This window comes from Vollenhovia emeryi, unplaced genomic scaffold, assembly GCF_000949405.1.
Source record: "Vollenhovia emeryi isolate VEMERY1.0 unplaced genomic scaffold, V.emery_V1.0 DF939126.1, whole genome shotgun sequence".
Taxonomy (NCBI): domain Eukaryota; kingdom Metazoa; phylum Arthropoda; class Insecta; order Hymenoptera; family Formicidae; genus Vollenhovia; species Vollenhovia emeryi.
Genome location: NW_011967240.1, coordinates 1,252,472 through 1,279,696, shown reverse-complemented (window position 1 = coordinate 1,279,696; position 27,225 = coordinate 1,252,472). Strand labels below are relative to the sequence as shown.

The 27,225-nt window shown below is 37.1% G+C and overlaps 1 protein-coding gene across 5 annotated transcripts; it reads right to left on the bottom strand.

The window, feature by feature from the left end:
- On the bottom strand, positions 1 to 26,612 carry LOC105568985. 5 transcript variants are annotated; one of them, XM_012025093.1, is made up of 14 exons: positions 26,194 to 26,612; positions 24,958 to 26,052; positions 24,251 to 24,440; positions 22,720 to 22,884; positions 13,128 to 13,255; positions 12,872 to 12,997; positions 11,491 to 11,845; positions 10,852 to 11,023; positions 10,651 to 10,750; positions 10,335 to 10,509; positions 9,760 to 9,903; positions 9,339 to 9,410; positions 8,229 to 8,471; positions 1 to 7,282 (listed from the first exon to the last, which is right to left on the bottom strand). In XM_012025093.1, exons 2-14 carry the CDS (start codon positions 25,450 to 25,452, stop codon positions 2,922 to 2,924), a joined length of 6,726 nt encoding a protein of 2,241 aa, XP_011880483.1. In that variant the 5' UTR covers positions 25,453 to 26,052; positions 26,194 to 26,612; the 3' UTR covers positions 1 to 2,921. The 5 variants fall into 5 exon arrangements, with proteins under 5 accessions (XP_011880483.1, XP_011880482.1, XP_011880484.1 ...); XM_012025092.1 differs by having other exon boundaries at positions 24,958 to 26,612; XM_012025094.1 differs by lacking the exon at positions 9,339 to 9,410 and having other exon boundaries at positions 24,958 to 26,612.
- Positions 26,613 to 27,225: the final 613 nt, after the last annotated feature.

Below are 27,225 nucleotides of genomic sequence, written 5' to 3'. Positions count from 1 at the left end.
TTAATTTCACTTTCTCAATATATTTATTCAGTTTCTTTATCCATAACGACTTATCGTTTTATGCATTTCAAATATACAGTCTTATATCTGGCATGACTCGCATTGTCACGTATATACAATAATTTTCTCAAAATATTACGTAACAATTTCACACGCGCCCTTAATCCTGAAATATATATATATATATATATTTCTTTGTTTGTTCTAAACACACCAGACATTATGTAGGATTTGCGTTTCATCAATGTGCTACGCAATACTTTGCTCGAAACTATACGTATTCACTTGTCGCAAATTCCAATCGATCTCCACGTGTCTTGATCCATACACAGTAGAAAAAGACTATTCATTTGTATAATATATATTGCAACGTATATTCCAGTAAATATCGAAAAGTATCGATACCAGAAGTTCGAGAAGCTTACATAACTTTATAACTGAATTAAATGTACATATTGTCGAGCAGTTTTATTCGCAGGTAAATGTTTAACAAAGTGAACCTAATTTTCATGCAGGATGAAAAGTGCGGAACGCGATGCTGACGACTCGTAACGTTAACAATCGTGTGTTAACGATGAGATTTTATCCACTAATTTACTCGATATCATTTAATACTATTCCCTTACTTAAGCTATCTTTGTGTTTAAACGTGCCGTTGCCCTTTCTGAATACAGCACCTTTGCGAATACTTTCTATATTTCACAGGCATCTGAAACTACTTTCGGATTTCCTGATCCAATCGTACGATGTGATAATCGAAACGAAGTTAATACCATATCTGTCATACACTCGAGTTCAAGGGTACAATGTAATATAATGAATATTAAAAAGATATTCTCTCTCTATAATTTATAACAATAAATTAAATAAAACATTGCCAGAGAAAATGCATAACGTTACGTAAAAAGAAACCTTTGTAGTATAGTACATGCTGGGAATTGTTTTTATCAATATCTTCATACATATTTTTTATATCGCGATTGACAAATATGGTTGAATAAAACGGAAAGAGAACTTTAAAGAACATATACGTGGGTTTGTTAGATAATACATCAGTGATATCGTATCAGAAAATAAATACTATACACTTATAATCGTCATTGATGACTTTAATTGAAATTTTCATCATTAAATTATTTTCTAACGCAGTTATCTCTATGAGAGAAGATATGTGAGAACTAAATTCTTCGTAAACCTTAAACATTAGACTTAAAATTAGGACTAATAGGGCGTATCTAAATTAATAATTCAATCGTAATCTTTTATGTTAAGATCATGTTATCGTTTTCTATACTATCACAGATGATTGGGGAAATATTCTAATAGGCTAATCATAAGATGCGTTAGACTTTTGGTGCGTTAATACGAAAATTGTGCGGTAACAATGAATGACGTACAATGATCTCTCTGCATATTATAAGTTATTAGAAGTATCTTTTTTTATGGTCAAGTAGGCTATAAATCGGATTAATTAATATATCTTGATAAGAAATCCGAATCGTTGCAATAAAACAGAAAACTATCCCGTGCGAGTCTCCTAACGCGATTCACTTCATTATATATCGAGTTGTAGCCGTTTGTGAGCAAGGATTTTAAACTGTAACAGGTTCTTATCTCTACGCATGCTTAAGTTACAGCCCGTTGAAGCAAACTGATTCTCAATACTGCGATTTTATGAATATTTCTTCTTAGAAACATCTAAAAATACTACTTTTATTTTATATCAAAAGATTCTGCAGGACCTTGAAGTTATTTGTAACATATAGTCAATATTTGAAATTATATACAATTTTCGTTTACGTCTAATTTGTAGTGCATAATTCGCTTAGAGTTACACGGGTCCATATGATTACATTTTACGAACATGCGAACAAATTAAATTGCATTTAGACATTTTATAAATTTACATCATGTCTTGTACATAGTTTTTTTTTCATCGAATGAATTTTATCATACCACGGGTAATTGTTCGTCTCGGATAGATTGCCTCGCAATATGAACTATACCAGCAGTATGGCATAATTAAAAAGATGCGAGAAGGATAATTCATAAAATTTTCCTAGTCACATATTAATCTAACAATGAATATAGCGATCGGTTTGGAAGTTATCTCGTAGGAAATTTTGGCATGGTTCACAATTGGAGGGAATCGAAGGCATTTCATTGTAATTTTAGCGATTGCAATATGCGAGCGTTTCAAGTGCTACAATGTTCCTCCAACGTTATTTATTTTTAAACGACGTGCCTGTATAAATGCGAGTATTTGAATAACTGTGAAGTGCACATTATCTTTTAATGATGGAATAAAGGACAGGAAGCGAGAAACGTGCGGCTGAATATGGGGATTGGATTTATCATTAATCTGCTTTGCCCGGATTTGCTATTTCGTAATCGCGTCAATAACGCACGACGTATTATTTCAGCAATATTCCCAAATTTAATTGCGTTCATGGAGATATTATTTCGCGCTTATCGCGATTACGATATAACGCGGCCTGTATATTTATTTTTACGTTATTTCTGTAGCGTCCGTATCCCTGTCAAAACAAATTTGCGTGCTATTTAAAGAATAGTTTATCTGGCCGAGCATTGAAAAACTTACACAATTTAATTTAATTATTACCTTAAAGATACATCCACGTTTATTATTAAGTAAGCTTATATCATAGAATTTGTTTAATAGTGTCGAGCATAACGATTTAAGAATGTTTAGGCGACAATTTAGGCCCACTTTGTTAAATTCGGAAAATCGATAATACCGGGAATTTTTGAAATGCATCGGGTACGCTTTGTTTCGCATAAGAATATATCGAAACGATTGACTAGCGAACATAGATATTCCTTTTTGCAACGGTGAACCACCTCGTGTGCGAACTTCCGTGTAGATTACAAGCTTCGTCGCTTTGACAATTTACTGAGCACTATGATTTCTTCATTTGGCCGAAGTCAGAGTTCTTCGGGGAATACAAACCCAATTTCAGTGTCAGTTCCTTGGGTTTTCTAATATTATTTCTAACGGGAAATGGGCTGAAGTGCGTCTTCGGACTCGGAGTGGTGTCAATATTTTCGTCGTCTTTATTCGCGCTTTCTATGCTACCGAGGCTTAGGGTCGATTTCTTATAACAGTTCGATCCTGTATTAGTCAAATCGCTATACTTGTCGACACTTATTTTGCCCGGAGATTCTGGATGTGAGACGGCAGGCCCTCTCATTTCTTCCGTCAGATTTGGGGAGAGTCTCGGAGTGTAATGATTTGGACTAGAAGAGAAGTATTCATCTCTGAATTGACGATTGGGTGACAGCACATTATAGTCGCGATGCCTCATCGGTAGATACGAACCAATATCCGTTTCGGATTCCATCACGTGCGATAACGTACTTAAAGGCTTGTCATAGTCTGCACTTCTGACGTGAGAATAGTCCTTCGGTGATAAAGTATTGTACTTATAATGTAAATGATCCGCGTCGCTGCAATAGTCCTCGATATCCAGGCATTTTTCTTCATTGCTGATATACTTGGTTTTCGTCGGCGTAACTGCTTCGTTGTCATCCTTGCCGTAGTGAGAACTTGCCGCGTTTAAGGAAACTGCCGATCTGCCATCCTGATCGATCGCGCCGGTCAGCCTTGTTGGCAGCTCCTCGTCGTATCTTACGCGAAACTCCAAGGATTCCTTCGATAATATCGGGCTCTTCAAATGCAGGTCGTAGGGATCAATAGAGATCTTCGGCTTGGGATCCGTGTACTCGAATGTGAGATCGCCTGGTTTATCATAAGCGGTGTAAGGACTGTCCCGTGGCGATAGCCTATCCGGGATGTCGTAGCTTTTGTAAGATTCGTAGGTGCTCTTCAACGACGTAGTGTCGAACTGGCTCGTCTTCGGCATGTATCTTGTCGCGGTGGGCACTTCCGGATAAGGGGAAGTGTTGGCAATGTACGAAATGGGGGACAATCGTTTCGGTGGTATTTCTATACGCGAGTCGGGTAGCGCTTGTACATACGAGAATTTGTCGAGCTTCTTTAGCTCCTTATAGATGTCTATGTCGCTCCTGGGCGACATGCTCTGCTCGTATTTCAAAGTCGCGAAGGGAAATTTTTCAGGCTGCATTACAACTTCGTGCGCTGGTTCCAAGTCGTTTCTGATCTCAATGGAATCATTGGAGGATTTGTAGGAAAATACGTTGGTCGAAATGCTGGTAACATCGAGACCGTCCGTCTCGCTTATGTTCTGGCTTGACGAGCCTTTCTCTAAGTTAATCATACTCGGTGGCGAATCCTCGTCATAATTCGCCAGCAGTTTAGAGAGTTCCTCGTTTATCTTATGATCTATAAGCGCCTCTCGGGTGTCCAAGTAATCGTTCGATATGATCTCGTCTAAGTCTAAATGATCAATTTGTTCTGTATCGTCAATCAGAGACAGTTTTGTTAATTCTTCGTTGATCTTTGCGTCAAACTCTGATACGCTGGTAGCACTCATATTATCGAAGTCCTTAAAATTGATTCGCGCCAACTCCTCGTTTATTTCGTGCTCGTTCAGACCCATTTTCTCGAGGATCGGACTGAATATTTTCGAAATTTCTTCGTTTATCGGACTGATGGTGATCTCCTTGGATATTTCTTCCAGATCCGGTAAACGTTTCTTCGCTTGGCAAGCTAGAATCTTGTGCAATATAGCCGAATTTTCTTGAATAATTTTTAACGCCCGGTCGCTGTTTCTGCGTCCGTTGTCGCTTTTCTTTCGCGGTTTTACCTTCGTCCACACACCTACCTTCGATTCTCTACCGTCGTCTGTATCGCTGTTACTTTGGTTGCAAGCTATGCTCTTCAATATACTGTCGCTGTTCTCATCGATGTTGATTTTAGGATACACTACATAAGATTTCCTACTCTCACGTATTACGTTTATGTCTGGGATTTCTAATCGCCTCTTTGAGAAGCCACTCGCCGAATTGCTAAAAGTATCCTGTCGTCTTGCTTCCAGGTTTTTCATGTCCTCCCAGATATCGCTCGATTTTTTCGTCAACATATTGGTTTCGGGCGATCCATCGCTGAGAGCTTTCGCCTCCAAATGCTTCATATCCTCGAGAATATCGCTGCATCTCTTCTTCGCTATGGTCGTACTGAATTCATCTGTCGAAACCGAGGATTTAAAATCGGTACATCTTTTTTCCAGACTGCTAGAGCTTCTTTCAGTCAATCTCGATCGGTCTCTACGTCTGTAATTGTAGTTCAGATAGTGCTTGTCGAGCTTCTCGTGCGGCAATTGAGGCACCACATCCTTTTCAGAGAGCGGATCGTCCGCATTGTCATCAGCGAAATCTCCGCTCTTCCGATAGGACTCGTCACCGATCGATTCGTAAGAGTTCAAATCAGCTTTGCTCTTCTGTGTGTAACTCGTCTTCAGTTCTGTATTCAACGCGAATTGCGGTCTAACATACAAATCACTTCTCTCGGAGATTCCCTCGTTTTCCTTACTCTCGATTGACTTTGTTGAGGGATCCAGTTTCGTTTGATATCCCGAGAACTTGGTCGAGTCCTTCGAACTGATCGATTTCGGATCGGGCGAGGTTTCGGTGCTGTCTATACTGCATCTTCGCTTGCCTACACCGTACGGCGAAGGTGTCTTCTGATTAGGATTCGCGATAGGATAAAATGGCGAGGTTGCGGTGCTCAAGTCGATCGGCGAATCCGACACGTTGTCTTGGTCTCGTTTACCGTAGTTTGAAGTATATCTTATGGAGTTGGCACTTACAGGCGATTGCAGATCGGAACTGAATGATTTTTCGGAAGACTTAGCTTTGCACGGGCTGCACGAATCACTGGAACTGCTAATTATCAATTTCGGGCTCGTATCAGACTTAATCCTTAAAGAGTCCGTGCTGATCGGAGTTGACGGGCACGATATTTTCTTCGAAACCGGCATCGAATCGTCCAGAGCGGTATCCGAACCTACAGAATGGAGAACGAGAGTTTTAGAATCCGAGCTAATGGATGAGCAAGCCGATTTGTCTATTGTGAAGTCACGAGAGTCCGATCTGACTGGCGTTCTCGGACTCACTGTCAGACTAGAAGGTTTCGAGTCGGGACCCATCGTCTCTCCAGAACTGAACGACTTGGTGCTTTCCGGAGATTTCGGGCTTTTCTTGAAACTAGAATACGATTTCGTTTGTACCGGCATGGACTGTTTATCGCTGAAAGCGTCTTCCTTTAAATCACCTTCAGAACTGGTCAGATTCTCCGGATTTATCGCGACATTGTATATTTCGTGCGACAATTTCGTCAACTTGTCATCCATGGTTACCGGGGAAATCGGAAGATGACCTACAACGTATCTCTTGGAATAAAAAGGCCGCGATTCTGCCGCGGCGTCCAGAGCTCTGCTACTCACAAAATCCGCGTCATTCGAATCATCGTCGCTTTTTGAATCCAAATAAACTTTGCTGGAATATCTTGAGGAGGATTCAAAGGGCTTGTCAGTCGTGTCTAAATGCGTGATAAATTTATCGTAATTCTTATCTAATGAGATACTTGTCGGTTCTCTGGAACTATCCCGTAGTATATTCGTAGTAGTTTCCATTATATCCGTCTTAAGGCCTGTACTATCTTTACCGCTAGCCCGAATGATTTCGTTTTTCTCTTCCATATCTTTCAGTCGATCCGTTCTATGTAGCAGAACATCGTCCGTTCTCTCGAGATTAGATTTAAGACTTAAATAATCGTAGTTGTTCGCAATCTTCGACGATCTTGGCGCGTCTTCGCTCGACGTATAATCCCGCGACTTCGATTCCATTTCCTTCGTCTGCGATCTCTCGACTGGATAATCGCCTATCGACAGCTTGTCGGCGTCGTGCGCGCTCGGTATCTGAGGGACTGTCGTATTATTGTCATCTTCTGCCGAGAGCCTCCGTATTTGATCGGTGATCTTGGCGATCGAGATTTCGGACAAGGACGGAGACTTATCGTCATATTCGATTTTCAAAATTGTATCCGTCTGCGGTCCCTCGATCATCTTTGTCGGTTCACTCTTAATATACGAGCGCGCAGGTGTACTCGCCGAGGTCGACGAACCCTCGTAAGCGTGCTTTTCATCGTCCGTCGCCATGACGTAAGAGTCGGACGCTGACGTAAGTTCCTCGCTATCGACGTCGCTCAGACGATCCGGCTCGTCGCACAGCTCCGTCGAGGTGCTATCACTGTCACTGTCGGCGGCGCCTCGGCTGGGTGACGTTACAGAAGACGTTTCTGGAGGCGACTGCAAAAATGCCGTACCAAAGGCGTCGGCATCTGTAACATAAAATAGAAAATATCAATAAATTGACTACACAGTTCTGAAACCGCGATTAATCTGACCATGAGAGACAAAGATAACTATTGGTATCACAGATAATAATCGCTAGTCGATAGATGGATGTAATTCTAAAAGTATTATAATATATCTGTTGTAACTTATGTATCAATCTTTGGGTAAACTCGGAGGGAAAATTATTCGCGCGCGCGATAGAAAGACGACTTGGCTCGAGAAGGTACAAAACCGGATGTTGACCCTATCTGCCACACCTGCGTCAATACTCGTACTTGCTGATATCGAACGTGTAGCAGGTGGTTCTTTGTATCTATTCTGGAGCATTGGACGTTCAGCAACTGATAAGCGTTACCATGCCCCGCGAACCTTACCATCAGATGGAAGGTTCCATCTTATTCTCCGCTGGTACGCTTGCCATGAGCAGGTCAATACGATATCGTACGTTCAACGCAGTTTTCAACATTCATTTTGTAACATGCAATTTCGTTTTTATTTTCTGTCTAAATTTCTGTAAGGACTATTTTTAGATAAAAAAGTACGTACGTAAAAAATTATTAATTTAATTACTAAACATATCTTTGCTGTTAACAATGCATTGCATTTATAATAATAACTGTGCATATATATATATATATACAACTGTTATAATATATGTATATGTATATTTTTTATTTTAATTCTATTTTTATCATTACTTACACATTTATTGTTATCTATATGTACGTACTGTCTTATATTTTACATCTTATATCATATGTATATTTTAAAGGCCTTGTGAGTACATATTCAAGAAATAGTTTGCGTATTCCTCACATCTTTCACGTAACAAAAATACTTTCAAATATTGTCACAATACTTTTGAATGTTTTTTTTTGTAAAGGATGCTCTTTATTGAGTAAATTTTTTCTGATGATTGAATGCACTTACCACCAGCATCGCCGGCTCTTTGCTTCGGCCTTTTTGCGTCTTTCCAATGAAGCGTGACACCTTGTCTGTCTCTGCGACTTTTTGGGCTGTGAAGGGCTGCCGGCCGTAATTTCGATGTGGCAGTGGCAGACGGCAAACTCAATGGTCGATTCTTTCCACTTACGAGGGCATTTTTACCCATTAACAGATGATTCATAGCTGTGGAAGTGGGCGTAGGTACCATGGTCTGTCGCGCGCACGCGGCTGTAGAATACAAGGAATCAGAATAAGAATAGTACTTATTTTACTATTAGCGAAGATAAGTTGAGAAATAGCCCTAATATTCTTACCCACGCACATAAGCAATTTTCGAGAACTATAAATATCGATAAAAATATTTTATGCCTTCGTTATATGAAATAAAATCTTTGTTATCGTTTTGCTATTGTGTTGCCTCTTATTGGTTCGTAAAACGATATCGTTACGTTATAATAGAAGGTTTTAAACCTTCCTCTTTCGTATCTTTAGAGAACATTTATATGACAATATAATTTTAATATTTAACCAGTTGCATTTATCGTAACACAAAACACTTAACATGTTATAGTAATATTAAATATTGTTCGTTCACATAACTCTCATTTTTACAGTTAGATATTTTGTCCTCGCGATTCGTAAAAATTTTTAGTATATTGATTTCTGAATTCAACTTAAAAAAATTTTGTTGTATATCATACGAAAATTTCACCGACGGTTTCGAGTTTATCGGCACATGCCAGTTAAACGTTATTGCTCATACAGTTTTCATTTACCTATGAAGAAGGTGTATGACGCGGCTATTTCAAATTGAAGCATATCACGCAGAATTGCAACCCGGGATTTTCACGTGATAGGTCATAATATCTCGAAAGGTTACGATGTTGTTATCGTGTATTCTCGCCCGGATGAAAATACGGTTGGACGATAGCGTCCAGCCATAAACACAAACGTGAGTTTAGTTTCATTCATGAATATAAAATGAGCTGGCTTACAGTGGCAAACAGAAGACGGTAAATATCGCTGCTAACGTATTGCTACTAACGTATCGCTGCTCGTAAAGCTTTTATAACATGTATCATCAAACCTACGCACGTTTTTTGATCGTAAAGGTACACGAGGACCGTGCAACCCAATTTTCGTGATGATTCCAACGTACATGGTAACCTTCCAATAATTTGAAACATTATTGACAATTAGAGAAATTGTTACGATACCTTTGTTGCAATATAATATACATGCGTATTCGTTATATTGTACGGATCACATTTAATACGGTCAATTTTTCTTTTAATAGCGATTTGATTCCTTTGCATTTGATCCAACAGACTTACACGATGCATTTATTGTATATTATAAATTAAAATATCTTACGTATACTAAATGTGATAAAACATATTTTGAAATCTTGAATTGAATACCGTTACTAGAATATTAATTCTAGAAAAATGCATCTTTAGTTTTCACTATTTATAGAACAATTTATAGAACGCTTGCTATACTCATTTATCATTACCAGAAAGTATTATGTGCGCTTGCCGCTGCCGTTCCCGTAATTTTGCATATTGTTGCTTCAGCGTACTAATATCTAAAGCAAGGCGTTCTCGATCGCTACTGGGTGCCATCGCTTGTAATGCTCCTATTGTCGAAGGTATACGATCTGAAATTGAGCATTTCTTTTAAAAGAGAGTAGTATTGGACAATATAATAGTTTAAGCTTTTGTATTTCTTTCGCAAAACGAGTTCTGCGGCAATTTAAGATAACAATTGTATCTGTTATTCATAATGTGCAGAAGTTTGATTTGCGCGCTGTCTCTTAAAGCAAAAGTGTTCATCAAGTTGGCTAAGAAATCAATATACTTTGAATACAGTATAAAAAATTATAATATTATTATCATATTATAATTATACGTATTAAAATATATTGATATTTGTGAAATTCAGCTTGTAGAGCAACGTTATGGTGATTCGTATCTTTGCATAGAATATTAATACCATGGAAAATCGATCGAATATGAAGAGTATGTTGTTATTTATTTTATTTTAATGTTGTTGAAGGACTCGCTGAATTCGTTAAAAAATTACAATCACCTTTCTTTATACGTTGAGCCATGCTGAACATAGCAGCCGCTACAGCCAGTCTCTCATCCTCTTCTGTTTCGCTGTCATCGTCGTCACTCAGCTTGCGCGCCCACGGGGTGATGTTATATCGATGCTTTTCTCTCAAACTTGTCACACCATGCAAGGGTCCCATGCTAACAATGTTCTGTCAAAACAAGTCGCCAGTAAATAATGTTACAGCGTTATTGATAATATAACCGTAAGAGGCAGAACAAAATTTAAGTGATATGCAGCCTTCGGCTGAATTATATTATTATCAAACTCTGTATGAATAATTGTACTCAACCTTTATGAGATTGTTCGTATCGGTGAATTCTAGCATTTCCCTCGTGAGGACTCCCATTATACTGTAGAACTCGTCCGCCGATGTTACGGTCATTATGCGACTATAGGAACAATTAGTTGTTTTATTTGTGTACATGTCATCAGAGAAATAATTCGTGATACTAAAAAATGTGTATAAGCTTAACGTAAATTTAAAACTCACTCTGAGAGACCTTCCCAGATAGCGAGTGCCGTTCTAAGGAGTACTTCATCACCTTCGAGAAATATCAGATCCCAGACACGAAGTACTGCTTCCTGCGGTAAGCAGTGGCAGAAAAGTGTAAGGAACCATTGCATGGTGAACACATTCGTGAGCGGTGGTTCGTAGCTGCTTCCTGAAACAACGTAATATTATATACCATAATCCACAGCAATTAGATAAAGTGAGAGCGATCGGAATCAAATTAAATTATTTCAAGATTATTGCTGTCATAGTAAACTACATCTTTCGTCCATCTCAATCTAACAAATCTTTTTTATGTATAAATATTTTATATAGATGATTTTTCTATAAAACAGACTCAAGTGTCGATTTTCTAATTATTTTTACTCGAGAGACGTTTTCGAAAATTCTTGTATCTCATAAATACTTAGGTAAGAATTGAAAGTCTATTACTATACCATTACACGTAGTGCAATATAAACTTTTCAAGAAGTTAAAATTATTTTAAACATTGATGTCATCGGATATTCATTCAGCCAATCTATATGTATCTCAATCTCCGGCCATATCTCATCACTATTCATCTCTGTATTCCTTACGCTCGCCCTCTCAAGTTTTTATTTCATCAACCTGACTTACCCGTTGCTTTATCTTTCGCATCGCTCTGCAGTGCCTCGAGGTGTTTGGACAATTTCGGTAGTCTCGAGCGCAAAAGATCCCGAAACACCGCCATGTCCACAGAGAGACCTCGCAGATTATCGGCGAAATAGCCCTCCGGTAAAACACCCTCTATTAAATATATCATCACTTTCACAGCCGAAGATTCCGCGCGGTCCATTACTTGCAAGACGAGAGCGGCCAGAACATTCAGGCCCTGGCAGTAGCCCACGGACTTGTTCCAGCGGGCGAAGCCGAGTAATACTCGACGAAGTACCGCTTGATTGTCCCGGCCAGCAGCACCGCAGAACAGGCTGCAGCCTGTTCTGTGCAAGTCCTGCGAATTGTAATTTTACGTTGCTGAATTAGCTGAAAATTACCTGGGTAGTTTCCGACCCTTGTCAAATCAGCAGAATTAATTAATTACACAGACCAACGTAATTTCAACGAGTTTATCTTATCCCACTAAATTTTCGTAACATGTATTTGCGAATAAATAGATTAGAATTAGTATGTTACATCATTCGTTTAATGAGAATAAACGATTGAACGAGGATCAAAAAGTTGTAAATGTCAATCTCGGCAAGAAAATCTTAAAATGTAATCTACGTAGGCAAACATTAATCACAAAAGCAACCGGTAATTATTAGTTACTTGCCATTATATAGTGATGAATGAGCCGAGCATAATTAAATGTAATTAATAATAATCGGGGTCAGTCTATAAATCTATGTGAAGTTAATGTAACCTGACGCGATCAAATAGGTATTAGCTTGTAGATATTTTTAGAAGGGTAACTCTTGTTCTAATTATGCACCAGGCTCGCGTTAATCCAAACCGTATTACGTAACTAACTGTCGTTTAGTTTTTATTTTTAGTTCCCTTTTTTCTAGCTTATTTCTTTTAATCAGTTGAAACATTTATGTACTACAGAATTATGTTTGTAACTCGATGCTTTCGTGCCAAGAGTTTTAAAGCACTTTGAAATAAATGTGCCGCCATCTCTCTAAATGCTTTTCTCGGAGCTGCGCATCCAGAGACGTTCTCGCGGAATTAAGCGGGTCGCCCTTCATTTTGGAGATATCTCGACAAACTAAATATGTCACGCAGATGTAATTAAAGAAAAGCGTATTGTTTACTGGAGCTTCTAAAGTACTTGAATAACATCAAGTAATCCTTGACGAATCCTCTCATCGAAAGATATTAAAAATATAGAAGGTAAAAGCATTATTTAATGTTCCAACGATCAATCGCTTATTAAAACATTGCGAAAAAAGACTTCTCTTTTCATACAGATGTGTTTACGCCAAAGTTTGTTACGCGGATGTTAGAACGGCTGAATAATAATAGTGTAGACACCTACTTTCACGATTTGTATGCCGAGTTCTTCGTCGTCAGGATTACTCCACTCGTTGAAACAGACCTTCTCAGCCTGTTTCCAGTCAACGCCGCGTTGTTCTAGATGACGTTCCGCCAATGTCAGCCACAACTGTTGAAAAATATCAGTTCGTTCCTTACATACTTCCAGCATGAATTCTCTGAATGTTTTATACTTTCTTGTTTTTATACTGCACATTTTTATGAATAATCCATTAGCTAAAAGTAAGTGGGACACTCACTCTTTTTCGAAATTCCGGTGGTATACCTCCTTGTAACTTGGCAACCATTTTCATCGCGTCTAGCCATTGTATGAAACCACTTTCCCCCGGTTGCGGAGTCAAACTGAACCTCATTTTTGTATCTTCCACTGAAATTTAGAGAGAAATTCATGAAACACTTTACTATGTAGCAATCTACAATTACAAATACAATCGCACGGTTAACTAACAGGGTAACTTTTCATAAACTGCAGTTTTTTTGCACTACGTCGTCTACGATGTAATTCACAGGTAAAATATTACATTGTCTTTCAGCGCGAATAAAAATAAATATTTATTTCCACTGAGTCAGTAGTCAGGAAAGCTTGAGTGACATAAATGCGTGAATATTCTAGCGTCCGAGTTGAATCGATAATTTGAATATTTTATTCGAAATTGCAATAGCCACTACTATCCTGTTTGATTCGATACAAGTGACTGAGAAAGTCGCGAGGTGAAGCAAGCTCGATCGCCTTTAACATTTAGTAGACGGGGCGTTGCATGATCGTTTCTATGACAACCCCGGCTGAAGAAGTGCCTGAGTAGAAGTAATCCTGCACAAGTTCTTAAAATAATAAATGATATCATATCCACGCGTTTATGTAGCACGTTAAGCCACACACGTGCTGATGAAACATGCATTGAAAATATTCAATTTCCATGCGAACAAATCGGCGCAACAGCAATATTGCTTATTGTCATCTCACAATATCTACGAATGAACGAGCTTGATCACAGATGGAATTCTATTAGTGGCTGAATAAACCACGCCAACCACGCGCTGATGTGTGAAATCGATATTATTTCTGCTTTTATAATAATTTGTATTTCGTGTTGTTATTGCAGCTACCGAACTTGTATTTCGCTAAGATTGCCACACGTTACATTTTATATTGTTTACTATTCTTGTTTTGCTATACACATTCGTATTTTTCTGGCATGTGGACGAAATAGCAAACAAAATGTTTGCTGTACGTTGCGAGTAAACACAGGTGCTTTTTGCACATTAAAATATTAAAGTTTTTCTCTATATTTTTGTTACAAGACCGTTCAATATGTACCTGTTCAGTATATGTCATTTGCAATTTATAATTCAAGTGGCTTACTAATTACACATAAGGGGAGCCACACCGCTATATAGTTTTTACGCTACGACGAATTGCGTAGCTACACACTGCTCGTCGAGTTAGCTACAAATTAAACGTGTTATACATTAAATTTTATATATATTCTGGCGCGTTAGCAAACGTAGAGCACTCCAACTTTAAATTATACGAACTGTGTCTCGTATGGAAATCGTGATAAATGCATTCGCCATAGTTCAGTTCGACAATTTTGCAAGCAATTCACGTGTATGAAATCTTAACTTTACATAAATTTGGGAAAATAATATCTATAGTTAATTAATGCCTAATGCACCTATGGCTTTAACCACATTAAGTACTGAAGTGTTCTAACGACGAGAATTATTATTTACGCTAAATGCGGTATTACTACCTTGCCACGTTTTATCCCTAACTCGTACATAAAATTATCATCCGTTAGACTTTCGCAAAGTACATGCTCGTTTAATTACTTTACACTTGGAAGTAAAAAGGCTTAACTATATCGTCTTCAGCGGCTGAAAACAAAGCATGCTTGAGCTATATGATACCCTTAACTTGCATTAAGTTAACGTTGTAACACTTAGATGTGCCGTAGTCTATCCTTCCCTGCAGGAGTATTTAACAGAACTTAATTTACGAGCATTTAGCTCACACGTAGTCTGCATGTGTGGACGTATATACGTGGTTTTACAAGGCTGACTGCGCTGTACGCGTGCAATACGAGAGGACATTAGCATGCGAGATAGATTTACAGAAACTGTCGTTTCACCTTCCAGCTCTTCGTATCTCGGGGCAGAGCCGGTACCACCGGACGCGAGGTTTTTGAGGGAGTTGAAAAATCCGTTCATCCTCCAATTAGAAGCGCCACTCTCTCGTCTTCATCGTTTCGCTTTCATCTCACACGTCTTTTATTATGTCGCGCGTACGCTCTCAACCGTTCTCGTGATTCATGATCAGCCGTTCCTCGATTTATTGTCGCGATATTCTTTTTACTCGCAATGAATCGTGACGTTCCTCCCAAATGCACGATGTTTTTACCGTGATTCTGAAAAGTCGGTTGATCCGTTGACTCAAGGCGCTAAGATAGTTTGCACTTAATGCCAAACTATCTCGATTGTATTTGCAATTAGAGAAATCAAGTTTCATTGACATTGATATTAACGTGAGTTCACGATATATATTTCTCAAGTTATTTTATTAATCATAGACAGCGTTGGAATCTGATATGATTTGCTAATGCGAGTACACTATAAAACACATCACATTAATAGGGCATAAGTGTGTGTGTGTCTTTTCTTCTAACTTATATATCAAGTAATTCATTAGAAATCCAGCAAAACGCGGAAACATTCCTCTTCGTTCTTTCCGCGCTATAGCTATGTATAGCTGTACCACCTGTTACAAGTATCACACAATGTAGATGCCCATGCACCGCAATACACGTGTAATGTATGCATACGTGTCTATAGATCGTGAAAGGTTGCAAGATCTTATTATTTGGAGCATCGCGAGTACATATTTGTTAATTACATTGCACTAAAGTACAATTTAAGCCACGCTAATTAACGTTTCCCATGTAATACGTGGTCCATGTGATGGAAAAAATCCTTGCTCGCGACAAAATGCAGATAACCACTGATAAGAGTGGCCAAGCTGATAATAAAATCGATTTTTACTTCAGCAGCGGCTGATGAAACCGATAAAATGCTCGAGCAGTTAATCCGATCGCGACTGGTTACAATGCAATTAAGAAGATGCACGCAGCGCTTAACTTATCGTTTTTCCATTTAAAGTTGTACTTGTACCATTTATGGAATCATTCCTTTTCAATCAAGCACCGCGCCAGATTGCTAGATGCATTTGTCAGATATCGTGAGAGACTAGAATTAGAATTAATTAAGGAAACTCAAATGTTAGACTTCTTATCGGATTCGTGACTTTACTTTCGACGCAAACGATCCGCTTGTGCAACATAAGCGAGAAAGTGAGAAGCGTAGGTGTCTTCTAAATCAGTCTTCTTAATCAGTTATAGTACATTAATCGTAACCGCGATTTTACACGTTGCGGTTTTTGCTTTGAAATAGCTTAGAAATGGATATTAAACCGGTAGATTCAACAATTAGAAAATGAAATCTTTCACGATTTGACGAAACCGAGTACAAATCAATATGGATTGTATATATAGAAAACGATGTTATTAATTAAGTATGAAAGGCTATTATCCAACAGTGTGAGCGGCGAACTTTGAGGAATTTTTTATCTTCATAATTCGTTTCCAAATGTCTGAAAAGATATTGATTTACTTTTGGTAATTTCGATTCCTTGATATTTTCTCGATAAGATGCTAAAGACTCGTGTCAATCAATTTATATCTCACAAATGCTCTATATCAATTAAAATTTGATTCAATATCTCTATAAAAATGCATGAAGCAAATTGAAATTGAAAGATAATCAATATGGCTTTTAAATGAAATAAACCGGCATGCTAATTTCAATTGGATGACACGCACACACTTTTATTGCGGAAAGAAATTATTTACAGATATTAAAGAATCAAATAAGCTATTACAGTGTTTTCTTCATTCGTTTTACGCTCTACAAAAGACATGAAACGTAGAAATTAATATTTACTTGCCGAATAAAATTTAATTTTAATCGCCTCGAATAAGTATATTTTGCAATCTGTCTGCTTTTTGGTCACTTTATTTCTTTTTATCATCATTTTTAGAAGTGAATTTTTCCTTTGTCTTGTTAAAGCCTGAATAGAAATCGTTCTATTTTAGAAATCACGCGAACAGTGTCTTGTCGTTTTAATAAAAGAGAATGAAGCCAATATGCGACGCACATTTTTCCCCATTAAACGCACGCGTATATGAAGCGACTAAGATTTAAACGTGCACTCCACCGCCGTTCACCAATTTGGACCAACGACGATAGCCGAAACTCAATACTTACTCGCGAGGGATGGTATTAAAGAAACGCAGTACTTTGACACTTTGGCGGAACGAGATTAGCGTGTCATCGGATCGTACCATCTTTACCACGAGACTCGACAGCGCGCTATCGGGCGATCGTTGTCGACGTCGTTGATTATGCAGCACGACACATCAATGCACATCGATGCACGTACTGTGAAGCACGGATGTACCACGAGCGAACGACCTCGACATGCATATTTGTTGCGCGGCACGATTTTGCGGGTCGCCGATGGTCCGGAAACGCGGACGCACACTCGGCGTAGGTGGAGGAGATCACACACCCGACATTGCCACTCGATTGTCCGGGAACTTGGCGGCGTCGGCGTCGCGACGACGCTCCGACAGCTGTCCGAAGCACCTGGAGGAGCGTCTTCGTACGACGAATGCGCCGAGTCAGCTGAACGATAACGGATAGGGTAGTTTGCGCGCGCGCAAAACCCCGCAACGCAACGACGGTGAGGGGGTCGCCATGAGGGGCGGCTGCCTCCTCGTGGAATCCTGCAGTAGGCACTACTGTCGTTTCTCCACGAGTCGTCGTTTCCAACCCCGTGGTGGCCGTGGCGAACCTACGTGCTGCCACTCCCGTTACAGCGCATGCGCTCGATACTCAGCTTTCCTCTTTGCATTGTTTCACCCTCCGTGCATTTGATCGTTTCAGAAAGAATATGCTCGAAATTGCCCCTCTACAATTTATGGATTTTCGATACGTACGAAATCCGAAAAATTTGTCGAGAGAACCAGACTTCTCCTTCTAAATGTATGATTGCGAGACGAGTACGAGATGAGCTTTCAACATTGTTAGAATTGCCGTTTGAAATATTTTTTTATATGTCAGGAGTTTTTCTATGTGGGATTACTGTGCACAGCCATCCCACGTACTTACACATAAAAGTTGTACAAGTCCTCGGATTAACGTGTGATATTAAATATCACAATATGAAATCCGATTAAGTCGGATCGCAGTTCAAGCGTGCAGTAGAAGTACAAAAATATTCACATGCATAATACTACATTATCTACTATAATATTTATATTGGAAGTACTATTTTTTGTAAATGATTTAATTTTTTGTTCCTGACGTTATCGGTAACCGATAATTGATAACGTCAAATGATAAACATCTGTATATTATGATTTTTTGTATGCTAAAAAATAGTGTCGAACAGAATGTCCGATGTACTGAAATTCTTCAAGCCTCGAAGAGTCTTACCTGAAAAAAATTAATCTTCGATATCTTAACGTAGTAAGTATCGGCGCACGATATGGCGGACCACGGGCTATGAAATTTTTATTGCGCTGAATAGTTCATTCGTGAGAAGATTAATGGCTACAAGCCTCGATTAAGTGGAGCAGCGTGACGCGACTTTATCTAATGTGTAATCCCATGCGAGGAGAGATTATTACATCAAGCGAACGTGAAGATTAAACCTTGAAGACTTTATTTTATTAGAGAATGTCAGTATATATCTTCGCTTATACATATGTAATAGTATTTCTGCATTGGGGGAGATTATTTCTCACAATGTAACGCCAAAATGTGCGGCAGTTTAAAGCGTGAAATAAATTGGAAGCAATCCCCGATCTCAATGTGACAAAGCTAATTATTAATATAAAATTGAGAAAAAGTATTGAGTACACAATTCTTTATAAAAAGAATGTGTACATCATTCAGAATTTGCAATATATATTTCATGCTTCCTGTATATGAAACTTCCGGAAGAATAGTTTATTGGTGGGAACGAGACAGTTTATCAGTAATTGCGAATTTAGAATTGACATCGTCATGGATTTTACCGCTTTGTGGGTCACTCGAAATAGTTAACACCGTTACGAGAAATCGAAGCTCTGGCGGATTGCACGATTATAGCTAAATATTTAAACACATTTTGCCTAACGTTGCTGTCTGGATCATAAAAATGTAAAAACGACCGAAAATATTTAAATGCATATTTTTATATAAATACCAATATCTCTTATTAACAAATTTTGTCGCGTCGCGTGATGTTCCTATTTTTTAATCAGAGTAAATAATATTTCATATTTATTATCTGTATCATGATGTTTCATGACTGATAATATGCAATATAATATGCAAATTCTGAATTGACCATACGTCAATATTGACGAAATGGTGCACCCGCTGATTCAATGCAATTTGATCAAGTCTGACCCATGTAGCATGCCAAACTCCTGTTTATTAGTAAGATGCAATTGCTGCTTACTACTCAATGAATATAGTTTCACACGAGACTGTATTAGGAGACTATAATTATGGCTATAATTGAGACACTAATTCTTCGTTACAATGAAATAATAGGATGATATTTGCAAGAAATTGCCTCGTATTTCATATGTAGTACACAGTTGGAAAATTTGTGTTTTCTTGTAAAAAAAATGCCGGTTAAAATTTTTGTGTTAAATGTTTAACGCATTCATGTGTTAATTTAACATATTGCTCTTGTGTTAATTGGCCTCAAATGTAAAATTATTAAAATACCTGAAAAGAAATGTTAAAACAACACAATGTATATTTATTTTTTTAATCTTACACAATACATACGTTCTATATTATTAGTAACCAGATTTATCTGTTAAAATTTACAGAATAAAATATTGATTTTATTCTATATAACATAAGTGAGAGTGATTTCGAAACGTCATTTGACTTACTACATCTGTAAAATGTAAAAATTACCTTTTCTAAATTTATTTTGTCATTAAAAATATGTTCATTTTTCACAAAATTTATTTCAAATTATTTTAAGATCTGCATTTATTTCGTGTTAAAATATTAACGGAGGATTAGTGTGATTATTTAACATATCCATATTATGTTAAATTAACACAAAAATTTGTGTGGACCGTTTTTGGGACATGTAATATCTGTTAAATTTAACACAAATTTTTCAACTGTGTATGCATAAACACGTTTGATGAAACGAAAAGACCTCATGTTTTATTCCAAATTCTTCGCTAATTAAGAAAAACACAGCAGGCAATATTTGTGAAGAAAAGATACAAAAATTACACTTAAATAAATATTAGTTTCAATTTTATTGAAAGTAAATTTTTTTTTTAAACTAAAAAAGAATGCGACTAATATAATATTATATTATATTCTCTTTAGATTTGTATTATGATACCGAGTCCTTTTTTAATTGTTCTATACATTTAATATTTACAGGTTTTACTAATGCATGTATATAAACAGTATAAAACTTTTTATCTAAATATCCATGACCAATTGCCCACAATCGTAAGCAATCTACCGTTATAATCGTTGCATTATGGAAACGCGATTCAGGCAATTCATAATAATCGTTCTGATCATCAGGGAGTTTCCGCATCGCGTAGTTCATTACATGTTCATTCTGTATGAGGGCGGCCGTTGAGCTTTTAGCGTTGCTGGGTTAATGGCACGGAAAGTTCATAGGTAATACTTGCGCTTTGGCCCAGAATATCGTCTTATCCGGCGCAAAAATGATAGGTCATTCAAAAATATGTGAGATCAATAAATCACCGGCGACAGAGCGGAGAACGAGAAAGCTATAACAAAGACATTTGATAGAATAAAGTACGACTTGTGCTCTATTTCCTCTTCACTTCAAGAATACAGAGAACGAAATTCAAGAAAAAAAAATGTGTCTTTCAATTTAATTAAAAAAAAACTTGATCGTCGACGAAGCACAGCGTTGAAATCTAAAAAGTCGACATTTTTATGCGGAACAGTTTGCGGCGTCACACTGTTTTGTCATCATCGCTAAATGCATGTATTTGTTGGAAGCGGCGGAGGCGAAAGTGCCGACGCGAAGTTCTCACGAGAGAAAAGCCCGATGACAAAATTGCTCCTCTGCGGCTAAAGTACATCGTCTGGCACGTACTCTTCGTCGTGGAGTTCCCTCGAATTCCTCGTGCCGGTTAAACGCCGATTATTCGCGAGGACGAATGAGGAAAGTTACGCGTATATCCGGCCGGCGAACGCGCAACAGTATCAAAACTTTATCAATGACGCCACGTCGGAACTTGGCCCACGGTATCGTACGCGGAGCATGCGTGGCTCGCTCGCGGCAAAGCCTAATTATTGATCACCGCGTCGTCGCATACAAGAGCTCGTTTCTTTGCGACCACGGCAACTTGATGACGCCACGATTTCTTCGCGACATTCAGATGGCTCTCCCGAGAACTATCTTGACAGTTTGATCGGTGTACTAGGTCGAGTTTCTAGCTCACATTCGTTGTATGATATTCGTCTCTCGCAGATATAAATATAATACAATACTATGAAGCCACGAAACGCTCAAGAATTTCTGTCACGTATTATGTTACAGTGAAAGAATGGTAATGAGAAAAAACGGTGTAATGACAGAAATATCAGAGATAAAAACGTGCGCGTATAAAATATTTCACTTTAGCTCACAATGTCAGTTTGTGTTATAGTATAAAATAAATAGTACTATTTTTAATGGTCTCGTAAGCCTAAATTAAAATTTATAATAAAAGTTCCACACTTGAAAAATTCTTGAAATTAATTGTTCTGCTAGAGAACTTTGTACTTATACCCTGTACTTATACTGAAGAAGAAAGCCAACAGAAGCAGACCTAAATCTCTTTGATCTCTTGAGATCTGAAGTTGCATTTCTAGTGAAACTCACGTGGAGATCGTGAGAATACATAATTTTGAAACTAAAAGAGTAATTTACGGTAATTATCCTTTTTTTCATAGCATTTAATTGTACTTATTATTTTTTAATGTACGATTGTACATATAATGAATGATTATTTATTATATCTAAACAAACGACAAATTCGTGAATGTAGACTTATATGAACAAAAATGCATTATGAATACTTTGCCATTTTAATTTGCAACATTTTGAATATTGAATATTTATAAGATATCTCAGCATATTTTCCGGAGTGTATTATAAAAATTTCAGAGTGGAACGGTTCAAGAAGCATACAAAACACTCTGCAGCAATGTTTTTACATCTTTTAACAGTTTTCATAGGATGTACCCAGCATAGATGATAAGCTCCTTTTCCCAGACCTATCATTTGCTTTAGTCCATAAATTTTTAATCGCAGGTAGTATTTTTAAGTGCCATCAAGCATCTTTTCAGTCTCAATAAATACTATTTCGTCTAAATATCTTAAAGGAAGCTAATAAAATAAACGAATAATTTTCTCTTTGACACAATTAAAATTCTTTACATATATAAATTAAAAATAATTACATAAAAAAGCGTTGTATATACTTTCTTTCATTCAAATATTAATAATTTTCGGTAAATACTATTGAATAATAATAGATTAGATAAACTAAAGGTTAGTGTTATTGATAAGTTACTTGAATTATTTTTCAATTTTATATGCAATGAGATATATTGCGAAATTTAAGTGCATGCAGTAAGCTTTGCGCATTAACTCTAAATATATTTCAGGAGACGAGGCATTAACGCGAAAGTATTTAAAGCGAAGGGTTTACTCACTTCTCTTCGCGCTGTGTGCTTGTAGGTAGGCCGTGATAATATCGCACTGTTTATCACATTTGGCAGTAAGATAATCCTTTCGACGCAGCTGGCGGATAAGCAGACCCCCTGTGTGAATGATGTGGTCGTGTAGAGTCATAAGTAGGATCTGCAGTTCATCCTTTCCTGCGTAAAAAAGTAGTCTTCAACAATTTTCATTAAATATTAACTATTGTGTTTGTACATTTCGTACATATATTTTTCAACTAATACGAATTTTCGCAATTAATTTTCTGTATATTATTAAAAATGCCAGATATGCTGGAGAAGACACTGACGTTATATATTTTTCAGTTACTAATATATGATCGTAGAGGCATAATATAGAGCGTAGTGGTTTAAAATGTAACAGCGAGTACTCGAATAACTCTCGTTATATTACTTTTTGTTTCGTGTAATCGCAAAAGCATACGTAAGCCTTCATTTCTCTCGTCACTGTCTCATCTTGTTAAAACGCCGTTAATTCCCAGAAAATCCTGAAAGCGCGAAAAAGCACAAAGACGAGCATATTGCGAATGCATCGAATGATGCACGTGCACGTTATATCGCGGCAACCGGTTGCAAGCCATTGCATTATTCATAAAGCCAAAGGTTGTGCGGTATCGAGAAATCTTTGAAAGAAATTTGCACGAACGACGATGATCCACGGAATAATAATGGCGTTATTAGAAAAGAAGGAAAAGGGAAGTGCGCATAATCCATTTCGCTCTCTTTCCCTTTTTCCGCGCATTAGTTGATAATCGTGTACATGTTGAATATTTTCTCCCGTCATTATTGTATTATTTAAAAGAATATTTTACTATAGAAACTTAAATTGTATGTCAGTAATAAAAACACCGCGTACTGCTTTATTTAATTGAACACCGATCGGTTCGCTATATTGTAGTTTTCTAATAAATGCAGTAATGATTTTCGATATTATTATATAACATCGAGTAAAGGCTCTTCAATCGCAGATAAAAAATTCAAAGACGGAATTGCCGCTTTTATTATTCTGAAATATGCATACTAAAGAGATGTGTTATGAAAGACTTGCAGGTTCGTTGCTGAATAGGTTCAGCGTTCTTTTAAATATTATCAAAGCAATCTCTATCGACGATTGCATAACAAAAGCTTATTAGATCTTTTTATTTACAAAAGATACTTAAAAACAACAGTTTTTTTACAAATTTACTATGTCTATAAATAACATTGAAATTTTTTACAGTTTACAGATTCAAGCATTGTGTACCTTTTGCATTTTTTATTTGAAATTACATTACTTATATCCGATTGAAATTATGTAATATATCTATAGTTTTTTTTTAGCATATTATGCGTCTTACTCTTCTTATAAAGAAAAATTTATTTCATTGCCATGTTTATACGTTGCTGACCATAATTGATCGTTACTTATTACCGGCTTTCAATCGTCGAGATGGATATGAGCTTTCATACACGGCTCTATTTTTCTATAACGCTTATGTATCCGGCTCATATCGAATTGTCTTACTTTTCAAAAGCAAACGAGTTTTCTGCAGATATTGATGTCGTGGCCGCGTTTTCAAGGACGATGCCGTAGAATCACTTTCTGAACGTCTCCTGTCACCCATCGGTATGCCGTAAATATCTAGCAACAGTTGATCCACCAGTGAGGTAATCACGATTTCTTTCGGCGAATAGCACAGGGGTGGCGGATATACCTAAAATATATTTGTTAAATAATAATTTAGAATGTTTGTTTACTTTATTTACTAAAAGACTAATATGAGAAACTGGATAAAGTGAGATATTAGAGATTTTTGATGGAGATTTTGATGAAGACAAATTATGGAAAATGTGGAAAGAAAAATTGTAGATACAATAGTTTTTATTCCAACTAGTATAATGATTATTTATACTACGATGATTACTTACTATTTCTTGATGTAGCTATCAAGTTTCATTATAATTATGTCTTAAATTTATTATCTGTACTCATATCATCTGATATCACCGTTCACATATCGTGAAACGAGATCGTAGCAAACAAATTGAAGTACTCGATTAAATGTGTGTTTCTAACATATATTTTAGTAACAGATAAATTCGGAGACTTCTTATTTAAAATTAAGTAGTTCACTTAAATCAATGTAGTAGATTTTACTCATACTTTTTATGCCATTAAGTGGCAAATCTCTTTGATGGAGATTAATTAATCTGTATTGTGCAAACGTTTACCTTAGGCTTCTTGGTAGCCACGTTACGATTCTTGGCATTCTTATAATTAAACGCGATCACACTCGGCTCATCTCCCATTGACTTGGAGCGCTTTTGCCAGCGCGAGCTCGCGACACCCGCACTTCCAGGTGATCGTTTGTTCAGTTCCATAAAATCTGGTCCGTTCAGAGTCTGCTGTATCAGGTTGCGCCTTTGCCTCCTGCATCCTGGTGGAAAAGGAGTACTCTCCGGCCGATAAGCGAGATTCCGCGTCTGCTGGCTGACGTAGATATCACCGAACACCCGTTCGTTCTCCACCGCGACGCATTTCACGCGGTAAGTGATTTCCGCGTGCTTCTTCAGCGGCGTAACGTTGTAGCTCATGATCGCTGTAAACGCGTGTTCTCCACGTACGTTGCTTCCACGGCCGTGTCCGATTCTCAAGTTTCCCGCATCGCACTGTTCACACCGGCGAACTTTGCCGCGCTGCGAGTGACCACGTGTCGTAAAACGCATTCGATCAATCTCCAGTTACGGCTACCTTTGTCGTCGTGTTTCCCATACGTTCAACTCCCGTAACGTAGAAACGGCTCGCAATGGCATACCAAGTGCCATTCATCATTAATATGCTTCTGTATTTATTTGTATTTATAACAGCAAACCAGGTTATATCTGGATGCTATGTCTTTATATTGATTTACCGAGAGTTTTAAAGTTCTAGTTTTATTCTCACAACGTGGATCTTCCACTCAGCGTGGACTCAAGATTTTTATATTTTCGAAGAAGTTTGTCGTAGTTTGGTGGCAAGCATTGTCAACCAGTTTCTCTATAAATGACAGTTATTACGCAATATTTTTGCACATCGTAAGATTTATGAAGCGCGAAACTTTATTCGTTTGATATAAATTTGTGGTTATAGCGACAAGAATATTGGAAGTGCTCTTAGATATTATAGCTGCAACTGAGTATACAGATGAGTAAGTAACCTTGGAATTGACTGCAGGATGCGTTGATAAATGATAACCTTCTCCATATACGTCACTAGTTATATCTAATTATATAATGTTTGTCTTTATTTTTTCCGCATTATTCCGCAAAATTCGGACTTTATCGTATCTGAAGAAATATGACATAAGTTTAAAATTAATTCATAAATATATTAAGTATTATGTATAAATGTAGATTCGTTATAAATATGTGTTATGATAGATGAACGTGTAGTTAACAGATTATTCAAATACAAAAAAATGTTAATACTTTCGTAAGCTCCACTTCGGCATGCAACGATTAAAATAATTCTATATTTATGAACACGCACTACTTCTCACTATATGCAAGAGTTTTATCTTTCACGCATTCAGATATCACTTGCAATTAAAGAAATTTTACACACATATTTTCTTTTAGAATTTAGAACTGATACGAGTGAACATTGTAACACTGCATTTTGATAGAAACTATGTATAAATTTTAGTGTGCGAGTTAGTTTTAAGTTCTTGTGCACAACGTATTTCTTATCGCGAGCTAGTAATACCCTTCTGGTAGCCAGACCGCAACTGGAAGTGTCGGTGATGATAATCATTTCGCTAAGTATACCTACATGCGCGTGTTGTCACCCGACTTAGTTAATGGAAGGAGGTGGAACTGAAAAATGGGACGTGTGTCTTTACTTGTAAGTTCATTTGCATTCCGTGAACAACATGTAACCGTAACTTATAAATTAAACATTTCAGTATTTTTCCGATAAACGTTGTTTCTTCCACAAACAGAAAATACATACTAATTTATTATGCAAGTACATGAAATATTTATTTTATGATTGTAACATCGGTTCGTAAATCTTTATTTTATATAAAATTATTAGAGCAAAACTTGTAGTACTATTACAAGTACTATACAAGTTCTATAATTTGTATTGTTTTAAAAAAATGTTAGAATTTTCTCTACACATTTTTAATATTTATTTTATATAGTTTTTTTTGGTAATAATTGATATTTCACATTAATAATAATTTTTTAATTAATTAAAGTCAGCATTAAATCTATGTGTACAGTCATGAATTATAAGGAAAATAAATATAAATCAGTTAACGTATATCATATTTTTAATGGACAACTCAATATTCTGTATTAAATAAAGTGAAAAATATAATCCATTTGTTTGTTCCATAGAAAAAAATTATATATATAATCGCGTTTTGTCTTGCATAATAATAATTTACCGTATTTCATTACTGTTGTCCTCCAAATGGTCAGGCAAACCATTTCTGTTATCAGTGAGTGCGATAG